At 34.4% G+C, this 17,185-nt stretch overlaps 1 protein-coding gene across 4 annotated transcripts in view; it reads left to right on the top strand.

The window, feature by feature from the left end:
* BAZ2B (bromodomain adjacent to zinc finger domain 2B) overlaps nucleotides 1-17,185 on the top strand; it is a 185,198-nt gene that overhangs the window by 123,815 nt on the left and 44,198 nt on the right. For all 4 annotated transcript variants that reach the window (XM_021703377.2, XM_021703380.2, XM_021703379.2 and 1 more), the window contains 5 exons: nucleotides 10,000-10,140; nucleotides 12,500-12,754; nucleotides 14,156-14,370; nucleotides 15,238-15,312; nucleotides 16,464-16,707. In XM_021703377.2, the coding sequence (XP_021559052.1) occupies nucleotides 10,000-10,140; nucleotides 12,500-12,754; nucleotides 14,156-14,370; nucleotides 15,238-15,312; nucleotides 16,464-16,707 (930 nt within the window). The remainder of the gene's footprint in view (nucleotides 1-9,999; nucleotides 10,141-12,499; nucleotides 12,755-14,155; nucleotides 14,371-15,237; nucleotides 15,313-16,463; nucleotides 16,708-17,185) is intronic.

Genomic DNA, 17,185 nt, shown 5'->3' with positions numbered 1-17,185 from the left:
TCAGATTTTTATTTAAATTCTCGTTAGTTAAAGGTTATTTCTTCTTTTAAATTGAGATAATGATACTTACCTCCTTGGATTATAAGATTATCAACTGAGATAAACATTTAATAAATGAGAATTAATAAAAATAACAGTTCGGTCTGGAAGTTGGAGAAGCCTGTATTTCAGTATTTTGGCCTCAGCTCTGGCTTAAACTATCATTATAGATTTCTAATATAGAGAGACAAAAGTATATTGCTTAGGAACCTGGACATAAAAAAAAAAAAAAGTAATCTGAACACTGTATCCCAGTCACCTGGATTTGAATTCTGGTTTCAGTGCTTTCCAGCTGTATGACCTTAGGCAAGTTATTTCACCTGTCTGCGATTCAAATTTTTCATCCATAAAATAGAGATGATACCAGTTCCTATTTCATTTTGTAGTGATGATTAACTGGGTGTATATCTATATGAGTACATGTGTGAAGTTTCTGGAACAAAGCGTAGCGCCACCCAGTGCTTATAGTTCCTTATCACCCTGCATGTGTTTGCTGTGTAGAGTGGGCCTAGCAAGATGCATAGCCAGGTTGGGAACTACTAACATAGATTACCTCTAAAGCTTCTTCTAGCAATCACTTCTTGTGACTCTCCTAAATTTCATGGAAGTTTTGCCTTAACATTTTCCTTACTGTCTTTTCTTCCAAACCTGTTAATTATCCAGGCCCACTGACAGCCTCTACACCTAACATAACAGAGAGTCTATGTGTGGATTTATAACCATAATCTCTGAAAAATGACAAGCAGAGAAAGAGAAATGCAACAGATTCTGAGAACTGGAGTGGCTGTTATCTCTGTTCCCTTCTAAAAGCAGTATGGCAGTGGGAGAGGTAGGAAAGGGGATTAATTAAAAGCTCAACCTAATTTCCTCCAATATGGAGCAATGGAAACTGAAGGAACAACTCAGGAAAAATACCTAGAAAAATCCCTCAAGAGACAAGTTCCTTTCTACCAAGTATACTTCTTTCCAGAGGACTAAAAAAAAGCCAGGGCATGCCATTCTGATTTTTTCTGATGGGGAGGAAAGCTAAAGAAAGGCACAATAATGACAATAACCCAGAGCATATCTCCAGATATACTAGAATTTAGTAGAAGGGGAGAACCCAAGAGTAAGAGTAAGATCATCAAAGAGAGTAAATGCCCAGATTTAATTAAAATTAAAATTAAAATGTGCCCAAAGCCCCAAAGGCATGACCTCTTCCATTGGTTTTTCATATTTCCAATTGCCTAGGAGAGTAGGAAAAGCTGCTGAAGAGAGGTGGGCAAGATCTGGTTTGAGTGAAAGATAGCAGCCACAGGATAAATGAAGATAATTAAAATTAAACCTTCTAAGAAGCCACAAAAGACCAAGAGCACCTTTCATGGGAAAAAAGATTTACCTTTGACTAGATAAAGCAAACCAGGTACATCAGTTCCAATAAAACTTGGAAAGGGATATGAGAAACCAAGTACAGCTCTCCCTCTCCTAGCTCATTCATCCTCAGAAAAAAGAAACATGAGTAACCTACACAGTATTCACCCTTCTATCTGAAGTACTTCAAAAAATAAAAATAGATATCAGATAAAGTGAGAAGGAACTAAAAACGAAAGCACCTATATTGAGGCAATACACATTCCTGATTGGGCTGCCCACATCAAGCATTAAGTAATTAGGAAAGGAATGTCAAGGGCGCCTGGGGGGCTCAGTTGGTTAAGCCACTGCCTTTGGCTCAGGTCATGATCCTGGAGTCCTGGGATCGAGTCCCGCATCGGGCTCCCTGCTCGGCGGGGGGTCTGCTTCTCCCTCTGACCCTCTTCCCTCTCGTGCTCTCTGTCTCTCATTCTCTCTTTCTCAAATAAATAAATAAAATCTTAAAAAGAAAAGAAAAGGAATGTCAAGGCAACCATGCCAAAATATTAAACAACAACAAAAAAAATGTGTGTGTGTGTGTATAAAGTAATAACATAAAGCATAATAATTGAACCTCCCTTTCCTTGTTTTCATTCTTGTTTTCCTCCGCACTCCCTATGTGTTCTCCACAGAGCAGCCAGAGTGATCTTTTCAGAAAGTAAACCAGGTTACATCTTAACACTATCCATTGGCTTCTCCTTGCAATTGTAATAAAGTCCGAATTCCTCACCATGACAAAGCAGTCCCACATGCTCTGACCTCCACCTGTCACTCCAACTTTACCTCATACAATTTGTCTCTTAAAAGAGTACTATATTCCGGTCATTTTTGTTTTTTTATTATCCTAAACAGAGGGTCTTTACCATTGCTGTTCTTCCACCAAATATTTGAGTGGTTCTTATTTGTTGTTTAGTTATAGATCAAATGTTAACTTGTCAAAGAGGCCTTCCCAGAACACCTAATTTTGCCTTTTATTATACCCCACCTCTGAAAGCCACATGATACCTAGGCAGGACCAACTAAAAATTCTGAACTTGCCTATATGTAACCCTTGATTCTAACTTTCAGTACCTTCAACATTTAATTATTAGATTGTGAAGAAAGAAAAATAGAGAAGGTAAACAAAAATACTATGAATAATATTTAAAGAACTAATGAGGTTAAAAAAATAAGTAGCTTTCACCTTGTTAACTAAAAATTTCCTTTAATATCTGAAATTATTCCAAGAACCTCCCCATATCTATCAAAGTAAGATGGTAATACAAACACCACTTTTATGTTACTCTGTGTACACTACACTGATCTTTCTGATTTAGTATTGACTCAATAAATTTTTACTAAAATAATCCCAATTTCTGTATTTTTTCTGTTATATAAATCTATAATTAGTGGGGCGGCACCTGGTTGGCTCAGTTGGTTAAGCATCTGCCTTCAGCTCAGGTCATGATCCCAGGGTCCTGGGATTGGGGGGGGCGGGTGTGCATCAGATTCCCTACTCAGCAGGGAGTCTCCTTTCTTCCTCTCCCTCTGCCCCTCCCCCCTGCTCATGCTCTCTCCCCCACCCCATAAATAAATAAAAATCTTTAAAAAAACCCTATAATTAGTAAGAATATTCAGACTTACTTAAATTGCCTTACTTGTTATTTCTCTTATTAATTTTAAAGGATCATTACTATATCATCATAGTTCATAAATATTTTTGTAAGAAAATGTCGGAAAGAATAGTTAGTCTCATGAATAAAAAAGGCTTATTTCCTAGTATAATTCAAATATAATATGAGATACATCTGCTTTCATTATTACTAAGCACTAGAAACAGGTTGGTTAAAGCAATGTGACAAAGTAGTTCAAAATCTCCTCTTTCATTTATAAGAACTGTAAACCACACCAGTCACAAATTTATAATCACTATACTCATATTAACTGAATAATCAACTGTAGTAATCATCAGAGTCTTTTATATGTCTCCCTCCAAGGATCAATAAACTACAAAAGGTTGTTAAATATACAGCTATCACAGAATGACTCTGTCAGCACTTTAGGAGACAAAACCATAAAATAGAAGAGAGTAGTTCAGGTTTCAGAAGTCATCTAATAAACAATTTGAAAGCAGAAAAAATATGTAACCCCTCCCCATCCATGATTCAAGTCATGAGACTATTTTATAATCCTATATTTATATTAATCATTAGTTAGTGAAAAATGAAAATAAGTAGAATTGTGCACGTAGATGGTTTTGTTTAAGCAAACCCATTGTTCAGTTGAAGACATAGTAAATATACTTCTGTGGCATCCTTGTAATATTGTATTTATACAGTGTACTTATAATGTACTTTAATTTTAGAGTTAAATACTCTAAAAACATATAAAATGATTTTATATTAACTATATGATAAAATGTTAAATGTTCCATAAACAAAGTCAATTTTTGAAAGGTTATTATCAATTTAATTTAGGTATATTAAAATCTCTGATTATCTGATTCAAGAATGATTAACGATATTAATTTCAATTTAGGAGACATTTATAGCAGCTATCTACACAGTATTAGATACATAATCTAAAGTAAGTACAGACTTCTATAATACTTTAGGAGATTTTAAGAAAATACAATAACTGGGAGGTTTGATTCTTTTTAAATATTATACCTATAAAATAAAATTTTTATTAAAATATAAAATGTAGGGGTGCCTGGGTGGCTCAGTCATTAAGCGTCTGCCTTCAGCTCAGGTCATGATCCCAGGGTCCTAGGATGGAGCCCAGCATCGGGCTCCCTGCTCTGCGGGAAGCCTGCTTCTCCCTCTCCCACTCCCCCCGCTTGTGTTCCCTCTCTTGCTGTGTCTCTCTCTGTCAAATAAATAAATAAAATCTTTAAAAATAAATAAATAAATAAAATGTAAAGGTCTCTCTCTTCATCATGTGATTCATAATTTTTTCATTTGTTTAAACTTAATTTTCATAATATTTTAAATGTAAAAATAGTCCCTTTAAAAAAAATTACCCTGATTGTTCTATGCATATTCAGTGTTACCGTAAAACAGTATTACTTTTAATCTTTATATATGTCGTCTATAAATGACTTGTATTATTAATCTTATTTATATTTGTATTCTTCCTGCACTCTGAGGTAAACCTGTGTCTCTTAAATTATATTTATGTCTTTGAAATTTAAGTACAAGTTGCTGTCAAAAGAAATGTATTCTCCTAATTATGCCCAGAACAAAGACCTAAGAGATGCAGTAGAATCATAAAAAGCAAAAAAAGTAAGGCATCTTTGCAACATTGTCTCTTAAAAATGTCTTGTTTTGCAGTCTGATAAGTTGTAAAAGTTTACAATAACAGGTCATTCTACCACATTCATTGTTTGGTTTTTAAACTTCTATGATTCTAAAATAGAATAAATTTATTTCATACATTTATTATTATGCTATAGATTTCTGGAAATACTGTCATTTATGCCTTGAGAGCCCCTAAAGTAATCTTTTTGTGTGAGTAAAAAACTGGTTTTGAAATTTTCACCCTCTGTATTTTGGGCTGTTTAGGATAATCTAAATTTAATGCATTTGCTATCAAAAGGTGTTTCAACTTTGAAATGAAATTTAAATGACTTCTTAACTAAAATATTAGTCATATTTTGATATGGAAAATTCCATTACTGTAATTAAGATGATTGAAAAGATATTTTATTATAAATGACTTATATTCCGAGAATTCATTTACTTCAAGAATTTCTACATCTAGAAAACTGGAGAATATGGGGTTATGAAGGCCAAAAAAATTAAGAGGAGACATACTAAATGCTTGTCATTTTTGACAATCTAAAATATAGTCAGGAGCTATATTTTGTAGTCATTTGTAGGCAATCTAAGTTATTGCCCTGAAATTTAACCATTGTTAATGTAAAATATGTTTTAACATTCCTTTCATATTATGATAGGTTTCATAAGTCTTCTCGGGTACATCAAAGGTTTGTTGTGAAGTGACCTTACAAAACGAGAAAGTTCCATTGTGAAATCCTAGTATTTGACATAACAACAAAACATAATATTATAGGGGTGCCTGGGTGGCTCAGTCAGTTGGGCTTCCACTCTTGGTTTCAGCTCAGGTCATGATCTCCAGTTCATGGAATCGAACCCTGCGTTGGCTCCACACTGTGCTTGGAGTCTGCTCTCTCCCTCTCCTCTTGCCCCTCCACCAACTTGTGCACGTGCACACATGCACTCTCTCTTTCTAAATTAATTAATTAATTAAATCTTTAAAAAACTATGCTATTACAGAAATTAAGTGTAGGATAAAGCATGGTAACTTAATTTGTCAAGGAAAGGCTTAGGTGTGGGGTGCCTGGGTGGCTCAGATGGTTAAGCATACGCCTTGGGCTCAGGTCATGATCTCCAGGTCCTGGGATCAAGCCCCATGTCGAGCTCCCAGCTCAGCAGGGAGTCTGCTTCTCCCTCTCCCTCTGCCTCTCCCTCTGCTTGTGCACTCTCTGTCTCTCTCCCTTTCAAATGAATAAATAAAATCTTAAAAAAAAAAGGCTTAGGTGAAAAGTTGGTAAATATTGTTCTTTCAAATAGTATACCAAATCTAGAAGAGAGAATACTACACAGTTTAAACATCTTCAAATTTGGCCTAAAATAGTACTGCCACTTTAAACTTTAGTTTTGGAAAAAATTACCAGATAATAAGTCTGTTTAATTTTGATATGGGGATGGTGTATTTGCAAACACATCAAATCATAGTGTATGCAGTTAAAATGATTAAGAGCTTAATAATGCTGGAGTAGATGTGAGAAATATATCTTAGATATTTTTAAATTCCCAAATATAACTTGAATATTATTAATAAATGTATTAAACTCTGCTTTTGGCTACAAGGTTTGTGTATAATTGAAAATAGAAGACATCAATTATGTCTGTCCACAGAATAAAAAAAAAGTTGAGAAAAAAATCAGCTATTAAATATGTTTAATGACTAGTACAAATGTTAATCTATCGTTATTTATATGGCATTTGTGGAATTAATCATTCAGCCAATGAATAAATGCTTAAATAATTTTTATATATGCACACCAAATATTTCTGTTAAAGACATATGACTGTTTTTTTATAATTTTTTAAAATAATTTTTATATATGCACACCAAATATTTCTGTTAAAGACAATATGACAACTATTGTAGTTGGAAATAAGAACAACATTGAGACCAGTGGGAGAGGAAAGTTGAACTGATACAGTCTTGATAGGGAGAAAAATAAAATCGTTAAAAACTTCCTTGAAGTGTCTGGCAAATTGTACTGCTGGGAATTGAATAGGTCCATAAAGAAACAGGTGAGTAAGTTTGTTCCTCTGACCTCTAGAAGCTTACACTAAAGTGGAAGAGATCAACTTTAGAAAAATAATTGTCCCACAGTGCAATAAATAATATAATAAGTTATGTGGAAGCTCAAAAGAAAAAAGAGAAATATTAAAATGCCTCAAGCACTTACGAGAAGAATAAAAGCAGGCTGTATTTCTGGGCTAAGGAAGAGAGGTTCTGCATTCCAGGCAGAGGAAATGGTGTATACAAAGGTACAGTGTTGTAACTCAGTATGACCTATGGGCAGAGAGGAGGAAGGTGCAAAGAGGGGGTTGATCAGTTTTCACCTTGTGTATGCCCCTGTCTTGGCTTTGTTGCTTTTCTCCTTCTCCTCTGTCTCCTCCTCTTGTCTGTACTCCTCGTCTTCCTCCCCATCCTCCTCCTTGTCCTTTTTTTTTTTTTAAGATTTTATTTATTTATTTAGAGAGAGAGAATGAGAGACAGGGAGCACGAGAAGGAAGAGGGCAGAGGGAGAAGCAGACCCCCTGCTGAGCAGGGAGCCCGATGAGGGACTCGATCCCGGGACTCCAGGATCATGACCTGAGCTGAAGGCAGTCGCTTAACCAACTGAGCCACCCAGGCGCCCGTCCTTGTCCTTTTTCATCATCTTCATCATGAGGCAATGCCTCAAACTGGTTACACTGTCTTCTCAACACAGGTGTATCACACAATGTAACTAGAGCATGGGAAATTCACTGAGAATCATGACATATGAGACCAAAACTTGTGTGGGGCTAGATTGTGACTGTCTTTATATACCATTTTAAATATTAGTTGATTGTTGAGGGGACCCAGAAGCTCTAGTTCTTTGAGAGTTATCTTGTCTTATACAATTCATTAAAGTTCATTAAATAAATGAGTAAATTCACCAAATTTACTACATTTAGAGACTTCATGTTTCCTTTGAGGTATCCCTAATACTTCAAGACAAGAATGGATGCTTGTCTTTAAGTAATAAAGGTCCTACAAATTTCTAAGATTTCTTGGAAATCTTCATTTTATCCTAAAAATTGATGTCATTTTACTCTCCAGGCCATACTATAACCATGCTTTTAACTGGAAAAAATATTGCCTATCACTAGCTAAAAATGGTATCCAAGAATATAAGCCATATTTACCCCATGATGTTAAATGCACTCTAACTCATTGTCTGCATATCCCTGAAGTATTATGTACCCCCAGATTGTCATAAAAGTGAAGTTGGCACAGTGAAGAGAGCATTAATGTCACACATGTCCTTTCTCTCTTTTTGAAAAGAAATGGTAACCATTTTCAGCAGTTTTTAGTGACTAGTAGTCTCAATTATTATTTTTGTAATTATTATTATGAACATCATTAAGAATTCTGGGTTAGTCCTATATGGTAGAAAAATTTACACCAGCTACTTTGAAATCTATAAGAGACATTTGTTTTTTTCTGTTGGTGATTGTAATTCATTATTCTGCTAAGTGACCAAAATGTTTTCTCTTCCTTGGAAGAATTCTTAGAGCAAAATTCATGTGTTTATAAATTGAAAATCCAATTCTGGGGAAAAAATGTTCTACCAATGATAATTTGATTTGAAAATCTATACTGCATTGTGGGAATGTTGCATGTTAATTGTGTATATTTTATGTCATTAGACCCTCAGAAACTGCTTTTAGTTTATGATTAATAAGATTGATTGTAGCACTTTTTGGGTGTCAATAATCTCACAATATAGCTTCTGAATCATTTTCCTCCCAAATGTCTTATGAATCAGTAACCCAGAAATTTAGAGGTTGTATAAAAATGAGCAGTGACTTGAGAATATCATATAAAAAGGCTCTCATGACCTGATCTCTAGCTTTGTATCATGATACTCAGCAACTATTCAACCTGCAACCTACACTCCACTCTTGACACTAGTAGCAATTTCTCAAATACACTGTGCTTTCTCTACTCTGCCTGGAATATCCTCTCCTCTGTGTCTCCCCTGTGGCATGCCCTCCCACAGCAGTCAGTATGCTCTCTTTGCCATGGTAATTGAAACAGAGATAGCTAGAAAATGGGCAAAAATGCTAATATATACAGGAAGCAATAAGTGCAATGTTAAAATTATAGGTTAGAGCTATGAGAATTAAGAGAAATTGGTACTAAGGAGGAGGTGGTAGTGCTTAAATAAGATTAAGATCCACTAGATGGGAGTAATGACCTTCCTGCTTGGAGTGCACCAATATAAGGAGGTGAGGAAATAAGATGTTCATCAGGAATAGCAAATAGGTTGACTAAATCTACATAGAATACAAAAATGGGAGTTAAGATTGAAAAAAAAGAGTTTTGAATTCAGAAGTAAGGAGTTGGACTTTATTTTGATAAAAATAAAGAAAATTGAAAGATTTTTAATCAATGAGGAGACATGACCAGCTTTATAAAAGTAAACCCATCATTAATGTGTCAAAGGTGTGAGGTAATAGGTTAGAACTGCCTAATGATTCCACTGTTATTTCTCATCTAAGTTAGAATTGTATTTGAGGTCTGGCAATAAAGTCCTGACACTACTATTAACTGTAGAGAATCTCTTGACTTCTTCTTCCAGCAGAGTGTTGTCCCCTACAACAGGGAGACAGGACAATTATTTCCATATTGCTGCCATTACTGAAAATAGTTTTTTAATGCTTTTGGAATTACCTTCAGAATCCATTTTACATTCTCTTAAATGTTGTTTATGGTGGCAAATAATATTTTGGTTTTGTCACAGGTGCTATCTTAAGACTAGTTAATTGGAAGAACTGCTTTTGCAAATTCAAGCATGTTGCTTCCACATTCATGCTGTAAATCCTCCCTTGCTTCCTGAAGCTACACAAAAATTTGTGTTAATACTAGCTAACTGTATTTTATAAATATTTAATTACCCATGTGCCTTTTATATATCTGCTTTTATTAATAAGTATTTTATTCTCATATTGTAACCTGGGGAAGGATTGAATAAATTTTGAATAATAGAATAATCTGAGTTGAATCTGATATTGAAAATACAAACACACACACACACAAAGTCATAAGATTATTTTAAAACTCAAAGGGTGAAAATAAGTCATTGTTTCTATGTAATTCCAAGTCTATTCCTAAATCTCCTAAGATAATTCTGTTCATGGAAATAATAACCCTTTGATAACTTTTTAAATTTTTAACTGGAGAGTTTTCAAACACATAACAGTGACTAAAGAGTCTGTTGGACTTGGTTTTCTTTTTAAGGAAAAAGAACGGTTGAAGCAAGAAAAACGTGATGAGAAAAGATTAAATAAAGAACGTAAACTAGAGCAACGAAGATTGGAATTGGAAATGGCAAAGGAACTAAAGAAGCCTAATGAAGATATGTGCTTAGCAGACCAAAAGGTAATTTATCATGTGAAACATCTCTTTAATAAGTTTAATTTTTCCTGTGTCTCACCTGATTCCTTTGCCAGAGTTGCCATTATGAAAGCCTTTTATTTTTAACCAGAGCAGTGGGTTTCCAAGTCAAGGTCTAGCTGCCTTTCCTGGATGGCCACCAATAAACCTCTCCAGAGCTCCTATGCCAATAATGACACTTCTTAATACCTAAGTGGAGCATGTAAACCTTTTTAAATTGAAGTAGAAATACTGAGGAACTCTGCAAAGATGAATTAGAGAAATGGATAGGATTTCTATATGTCATTTGGTTCCTCCCAGGCATTTAGGTACGGAAAGCTCCAACTCCTCACCACACACCCGTAGATATTTAAATAAGTGAAAGTTTATAATCTACATCCTCCTTCAATGCTTTAGTGAGTGTAGCTAACTTTTATTGAGTATGTTTACTACATGCCAGGCACTATGCTAGGTGCTTCAGATGAATTCTCTCGTTTAATCCTCACCGTAGTCCTGGGGAACTGGTATTTATGCCCATTTACAGATGGGAAAACTGAGACACAAAGAGGTTAAGGAACTTGCCCAAGATTACACTGCTAATAAGTGGCAATTTGGATTCAATCTCCAGTTTGTTAAATTCCAGAATCCATACTGCTTATCATCTTGAAAGCCAAGAAGTATATCCAACCAAAGTACTTCATATGTGTTTTCTCTTCCATCATGCTTCACAGACTTGTAATGTGGCTAAAATATATAAAAGTAGAAATTTGGAAAGAGCCAAATAATATTGGTATCTGGCATGATTTCATATACTTATGAGTAGAAATCTATTATGTTTGACTCTAAGAAGATGGTATTTCTCAAAAATTATATTAATGGTGCATATCATCTCTATGATACTGTATCAATAATATATTATTATACTTGATCAATAGCATCTATATTTATTTATAAGTCATATTAATCTGATATACAAATAATGATCGTCTCTTAATCTGTGTAAGCTCTCTTGTAAAGTACTTAAAGCAAACTTTTAATACTCCAGTGAGGATTTAATTATATTAATATTCCATTTAGTTACTTAGCATAAATGCCTTTAAATAAAAATGAAATTATACATGCTAGTTTTAGTCAATTGGATGTTTAAAATTTCCTAAGCCCAGAATAGGCATATATGTTAGTTAACACATTTAATAAGCCTCATAGTGAGCAAATATTTTTAAATCATAAATGAGCTTTATCTCCTTGCATCTTTTATTCTTATTTAAATCCATATGCATTGTATCAAATATATGTTGATTTTAAGCCTTATTTTTGTTAGCTTTGTTAAATACATTTTTAGAGTCATATGGAAATGTATGCATATGATAGGGTTCAGGAAAAGTCTCTGAATTAAATGGTTTTCAAAAGGCACATAAAAGATTTGTATGGTATCAGCTATTATCCATAGTTCTGTGTTTCCATACAATATTAGTAGAAAAGTATTTGATTAGTTATTTCAGTAAATGAAGGGTAGGGGAACATTTTTGAACAAGACAAATTCAGAGAAATAGAAATACTTACAAGTCACATTTTTTTCTACTCAAAGTTTAAGATATAATTATTGAATCCATTCATGTAGAATAATATTTTTAATTTAGATTACCTATTTACTTAATTTTTAAAATGTTTATGACAACTAGTACTACAGTTTATTAAAATGTTAATATGTAAACATATTTGAGGAGGCGCAAAAGAGACAGCTTTCTAATTTTTTTATTGAAACTCAATATTAATGTTTCGCTACATATAGGAAACCTAAAGATTGTTAGTTGCAGTATAACTGGGTTCTTGATAGGGTCATGGGTTCTGATCATGTTGACCTAGTAATTTGTCCACATTCATTAGCCAAAAATGCCACCATGCCCAACCAAACAGCCCACAGATGCACACCGTTAGTTTCTGAGCTCCCAAAGTAGCGTGAGATATAAATTGGTCTCCATCATTAGAAGAAATCAGTACTCCACTAAAGTACGTCCATGGGAAGGTACTTTTGAAATGTTTCTTATGTTATCTAGTTTTTGCTCCAGCCATATAAACCAATGTTTATCAATATGTAAGTTAGTTAAAATCAGTGTTCTCTTTTGCAGAAATCTCAGTTCATGTTGGGTTCAACCAAAATTTACTGTTGGTGACTTGCATTCAAGAGCCTATCTATACTTAATACCATGGGGTTGTGGTATTGTGTGCCCCTGGGGGATTTACAATCCAAAGGGAAAATCACGGGTATGATGCAGGAAAAAGAAAGACAGCAACTTCTTCTACTTCAGAAGATATAAAATCATGGCTTTAAAATGACTTATTTATTATTTTGTTTTATGTGCAGCCTTTGCCAGAGTTGCCTCGTATTCCAGGACTTGTTCTCTCTGGAAGTACATTTTCAGACTGTCTCATGGTGGTGCAGTTCTTACGAAACTTTGGTAAAGTTTTGGGCTTTGATGTGAATATTGATGTTCCAAACCTGAGTGTTCTTCAAGAGGGATTGCTAAATATAGGGGACAGCATGGGTGAAGTACAAGACTTGCTTGTGAGGCTCCTCTCGGCTGCTGTATGTGATCCAGGTCTAATTACGGGATACAAGGTAAAAAAACCAAAATGTAAGTTTTTTTAAAATTTGTACTATTGGTGCATTGTTAGCTGGCTTTAGCATATTAGCAGAAGATTGTATGGATTGATCCAGTTTTTTTCTACACATCTCACAAAGTTAAGTGTAGATCTGCTTCAGGTTAAATTGGTACAAACCTAGAAAAACCTGGTTCATAAAGCCTAATATAGATAATTCCCAAATTATTCTTTTCCTCTAGCTGTCAACAAAAAACAAGCTGATTTAAAGAAATACCCATGTGATATGAGACAAAACAGAATTCATAATTCATAAAGCAGTTAGAACTTATGTGTGCCTTCTGAAATTATACTGTGTTCTCTCTGAATCACTGTGAATAACAAGGCTGATCAAAGCACCTATAGACCAGCACATGAAGACTCAATGTGGATACCCAATAAGTTCAAATTTATCTTAATTTCAACTAAGGTACACATTTTGGTCAGCCTTGCTATAGATAATATTGTAGAGTGAGAAGCTTCCAGATGCATCTGTTAATTTCTCCTCCATCTCCCTGTTCATTTATTATTGCAGCCAATAGAACCCATGACACCAGACAGCCAGAACACAATAGTAGTGCTCTTGAACCTACCCCTCACTACTACTGATAGAATGTCTAGATAAAGCCTGGAAAAGCTTAGGATAGTCTCTATAGTCAAAGAAGGTGTGATAGACTATTTCTACCCATGAGTTTACATACTATTCTCCCTGCCTAACTTTTTTTTTTATTATGTTATGTTAATCACCATACATTACATCATTAGTTTTTGATGTGGTGTTCCATGATTCATTGTTTGTGTATAACACCCAGTGCTCCATTCAATACATGTCGCCTTTAATACCCATCACCGGGCTAACCCATCCCCCTTCCCCCCTCCCCTCTAGAACCCTCAGTTTGTTTCTCAGAGTCCATCGTATCTCATGGTTCGTCTCCCCCTCTGATTTCCCCCCCTTCATTTTTCCCTTCCTGCTATCTTCTTTTTATTTTTTTTAACATACAATGTATTCTTTGCTTCAGAGGTACAGGTCTGTGATTCAACAGTCTTACACAATTCACAGCACTCTCCATAGCACATACCCTCCCCAATGTCCATCACCCAGCCACCCCATCCCTCCCACCCCCCACCACTCCAGCAAACCTCAGTTTGTTTCCTGAGATTAACTTTTAAGCTAGGGCTTGAAGAAGGAATAGAAGGATTACAAGTACTTAAATACTTGGCTATCAATTGCCTATTTTTAATCTCCACTCCATCGAAAATTATTGAATAAAGTCCTTGTCAGTAATATCTAGATCATGTAATATCCATATTTTAAAATCTTACTGTTTTCATGTCATGAATGGTTATGATCAATAATGATAAAAATGTCAAACTTTTATAGGCCAAAACAGCTCTTGGAGAACATTTGCTAAATGTTGGTGTGAATCGAGACAATGTTTCCGAGATTTTGCAGATTTTTATGGAAGCCCATTGTGGACAAACTGAACTTACTGAAAGCCTGAAAACCAAAGCTTTTCAGGCTCATACTCCAGCACAGAAAGCTTCAGTCTTGGCTTTCCTGATCAATGAACTGGCATGCAGTAAGAGTGTGGTGAGGTAAGCATATACCCAGACTTTTCTGGTGATTGTTTCCTGTTTTGAATTTGTCTAATCACAAAATAATACAAATTTCTTGTCGAAAATTTTGAAGTAACAGACTAATGCAAAAAATTTAAATTTATACTTGATCTCACCATTCAGAGGTGACTGCTGATAGTAATATTTTAATGTATTTCTTTGCAGTCTATTGAAACAAAAATTTGAATCATACTGTATACAGTCTTTGTAACTTGTTTTGTTTATATAGTAATTTTGTTATTTATTTATACACTGAAATGTAAAAATACTTTTTTTTGCTGTAGTGTCAAAAATGAAAGAATCCAGAATTTTTCTTTTTTTGATGTCTTTCAATGATAGATGACTACCTGATTTTCCTTAGTAGCCATTCCTAGACTTATCCAGCTACTTTTTATTTTATTATCTACTATTATCTACTAATGCAATCTTAATATTTTTAGCTTATTAATTTATTAATTTGTCCTTTTAAAAAAAAACAACTATCTCATTTAAGAGTCAAAGTACTCCACTCTTGTATTTCAAGATTTGGTAAACAAATCCACGTTCATCTTGTTCTTGCTATTTATTATTTTACAGATTTAAATATGTTACTTTTAGTCCTTTACCTTTGTAGGAAAAGGATCAATCCAAATATTTTGGAGCTATGCATTTCTACCATTACTGGACATTTTAAGTTTTCTATATATCTCTAAGATAGGATAATATATTAATATAATTTTCAATTGTTTTTGCTATTCATAGGCAATCATCATTTATACTTACCAAAAACTGCATCAATATGCTTATTACCAAATTAATGTATTACATAATGGATTAATTTATGTCTTCCAATTTTTGCATTGACAGTGAAATTGACAAGAACATTGATTATATGTCAAACTTGAGGAGAGATAAATGGGTAGTAGAAGGTAAACTTCGCAAGTAAGTCCTGTTTTATTAAAATTAGTTTACTGTTTTTCCTTTGTACAAGTTCCCCTGTAAAACATACAATTTGGAAAGATAGAATTTCAACTTTATTTTGTCTTAGAATTACAAAAGGTAAAGCTTTATAAAGATGAGGTATGTAATTAATGAAACTCAGGGTCAGAATCTGCAGTGGACAAAAGATATAATGAGATTCATTGAGCTCATATTCTTCAAACTTAGAAAACAGTCCATTTATCTTCTTTATTTCAAAGAAGTCAAGTAATCGCATTTTCTAAAATTTTGCTATCAGGCTACTTTTGTCATAAACAGAGCCTGTTTGAAACTACCACTTTTTTTTTAATTGCTTTCTAATTAAAGTTTGCTTTTACAGAGGGTCTAACATATCCAAATGTATTCAGCATTAAAACTTAATTAGCTTCCTGCCAGGAAATACAATGCTGAAATTATTCAACTTCTATGTTAAGAGGATAGTTTCTTTGCAGTAATTTGAATTGAATTTATTCAGTCTGATAGTATGAGATCAGGAATTATCACTTGGCCTTTGCTAGAGTTAATCTTCAGCCTTCTAAGTTTTATTTTTTTAAATGTGTTCTAATTCCAAAGAGATATCCTGAATAATTCTTAAAGTTAATATATTCTATTATTTCTGGAAATATGTTTGTTAACTTCCTTAATTCTAATTTTTATTGTCATTGATTTATTCCTTAAAACTCATGCTGTGCTCTTTGGGACACCTGGGTGGCTCAGTCAGTTAAACGTCCAACTCTTGATTTCAGATCAGGTCATGATCTCAGGGTCATGAGATCGAGCCCTGGGTCGGGCTATGTGCTGGACATGGAGCCTGCTTGAGATTCACTCTTTCTCCCTCTGCCTCGGCTCCCCCTTCCCCCGCAATGTGCATGCTCTCGATCTTTCTCTGTCTTAAAAAAAAAAACAAGGGGTGCCTAAGTGGCTCAGTCAGTTAAGCGTCTGCTTTCAGCTCAGGTCATGATCCTGGGATCAAGCCTGCTTCTCCGCCTGCCCCTCCCCCTGCTTGTGCTCTCTCTCTCTCAAATAAATAAATAAAATATTTTTTAAAAACTGTTATGCTCTCTAAAAAGTAGAGCGAGAAGACTTTACCATATCATTTTTTTTCATATTTAAAGGCTCAGAATCATTCATGCTAAGAAAACAGGCAAAAGAGACACTTCAGGTGGCATTGATCTTGGAGAAGAACAGCATCCATTGGGCACACCCACACCAGGACGCAAACGAAGAAGGAAGGGAGGTGACAGTGATTTTGATGATGATGATGACGATGATAGTGATGACCAAGCTGATGAAGATGATGAGGATGAAGAAGATAAAGATGACAAAAAAGGAAAGAAGACTGATATCTGTGAAGATGAGGTAATTAAATTTAAGTTGATTTTAAACCTAAGACTGCATAACATATTGAAAAATAACACAGATTTTGGAGTCAAATGAATTTGTGTTCGAATTCCATTTTGACAATTACTTCCCTCAGTTTCTTCATCTGGAAACTGAATGTTATAATATTGACCTCATCAAGTTTTTTGTGAGGTAGATACTGAATACAGTGCCTACACATAGAAGGCACTTACACTGCATAAAAGAAGTTAAGTTTTTCTTTTTATATAATGACTTGAGCATTCTCCAGAGAACTATGCAGATTCTTAACTTTAGGTATTCTCTTTTATTCTGGTAACATAATATCTTTCATTTGTACAATCCTTCATGCCCTAAAAGTGTTGTCAGGTTTAGTGAGATTGGTGTATTTCTTAAATACCGGTTTATTATGTGCCTAGCTATGAGCACTTTTGATCAAAGAGGAATAAGACACTGGAAGTCCCCTCTCAATTTACAG

Source organism: Neomonachus schauinslandi, chromosome 3 (assembly GCF_002201575.2).
Source record: "Neomonachus schauinslandi chromosome 3, ASM220157v2, whole genome shotgun sequence".
Classification (NCBI taxonomy): domain Eukaryota; kingdom Metazoa; phylum Chordata; class Mammalia; order Carnivora; family Phocidae; genus Neomonachus; species Neomonachus schauinslandi.
The sequence above is the reverse complement of the archived record's forward strand: the minus strand, read 5'-3'. Positions and strand labels throughout refer to the sequence as shown.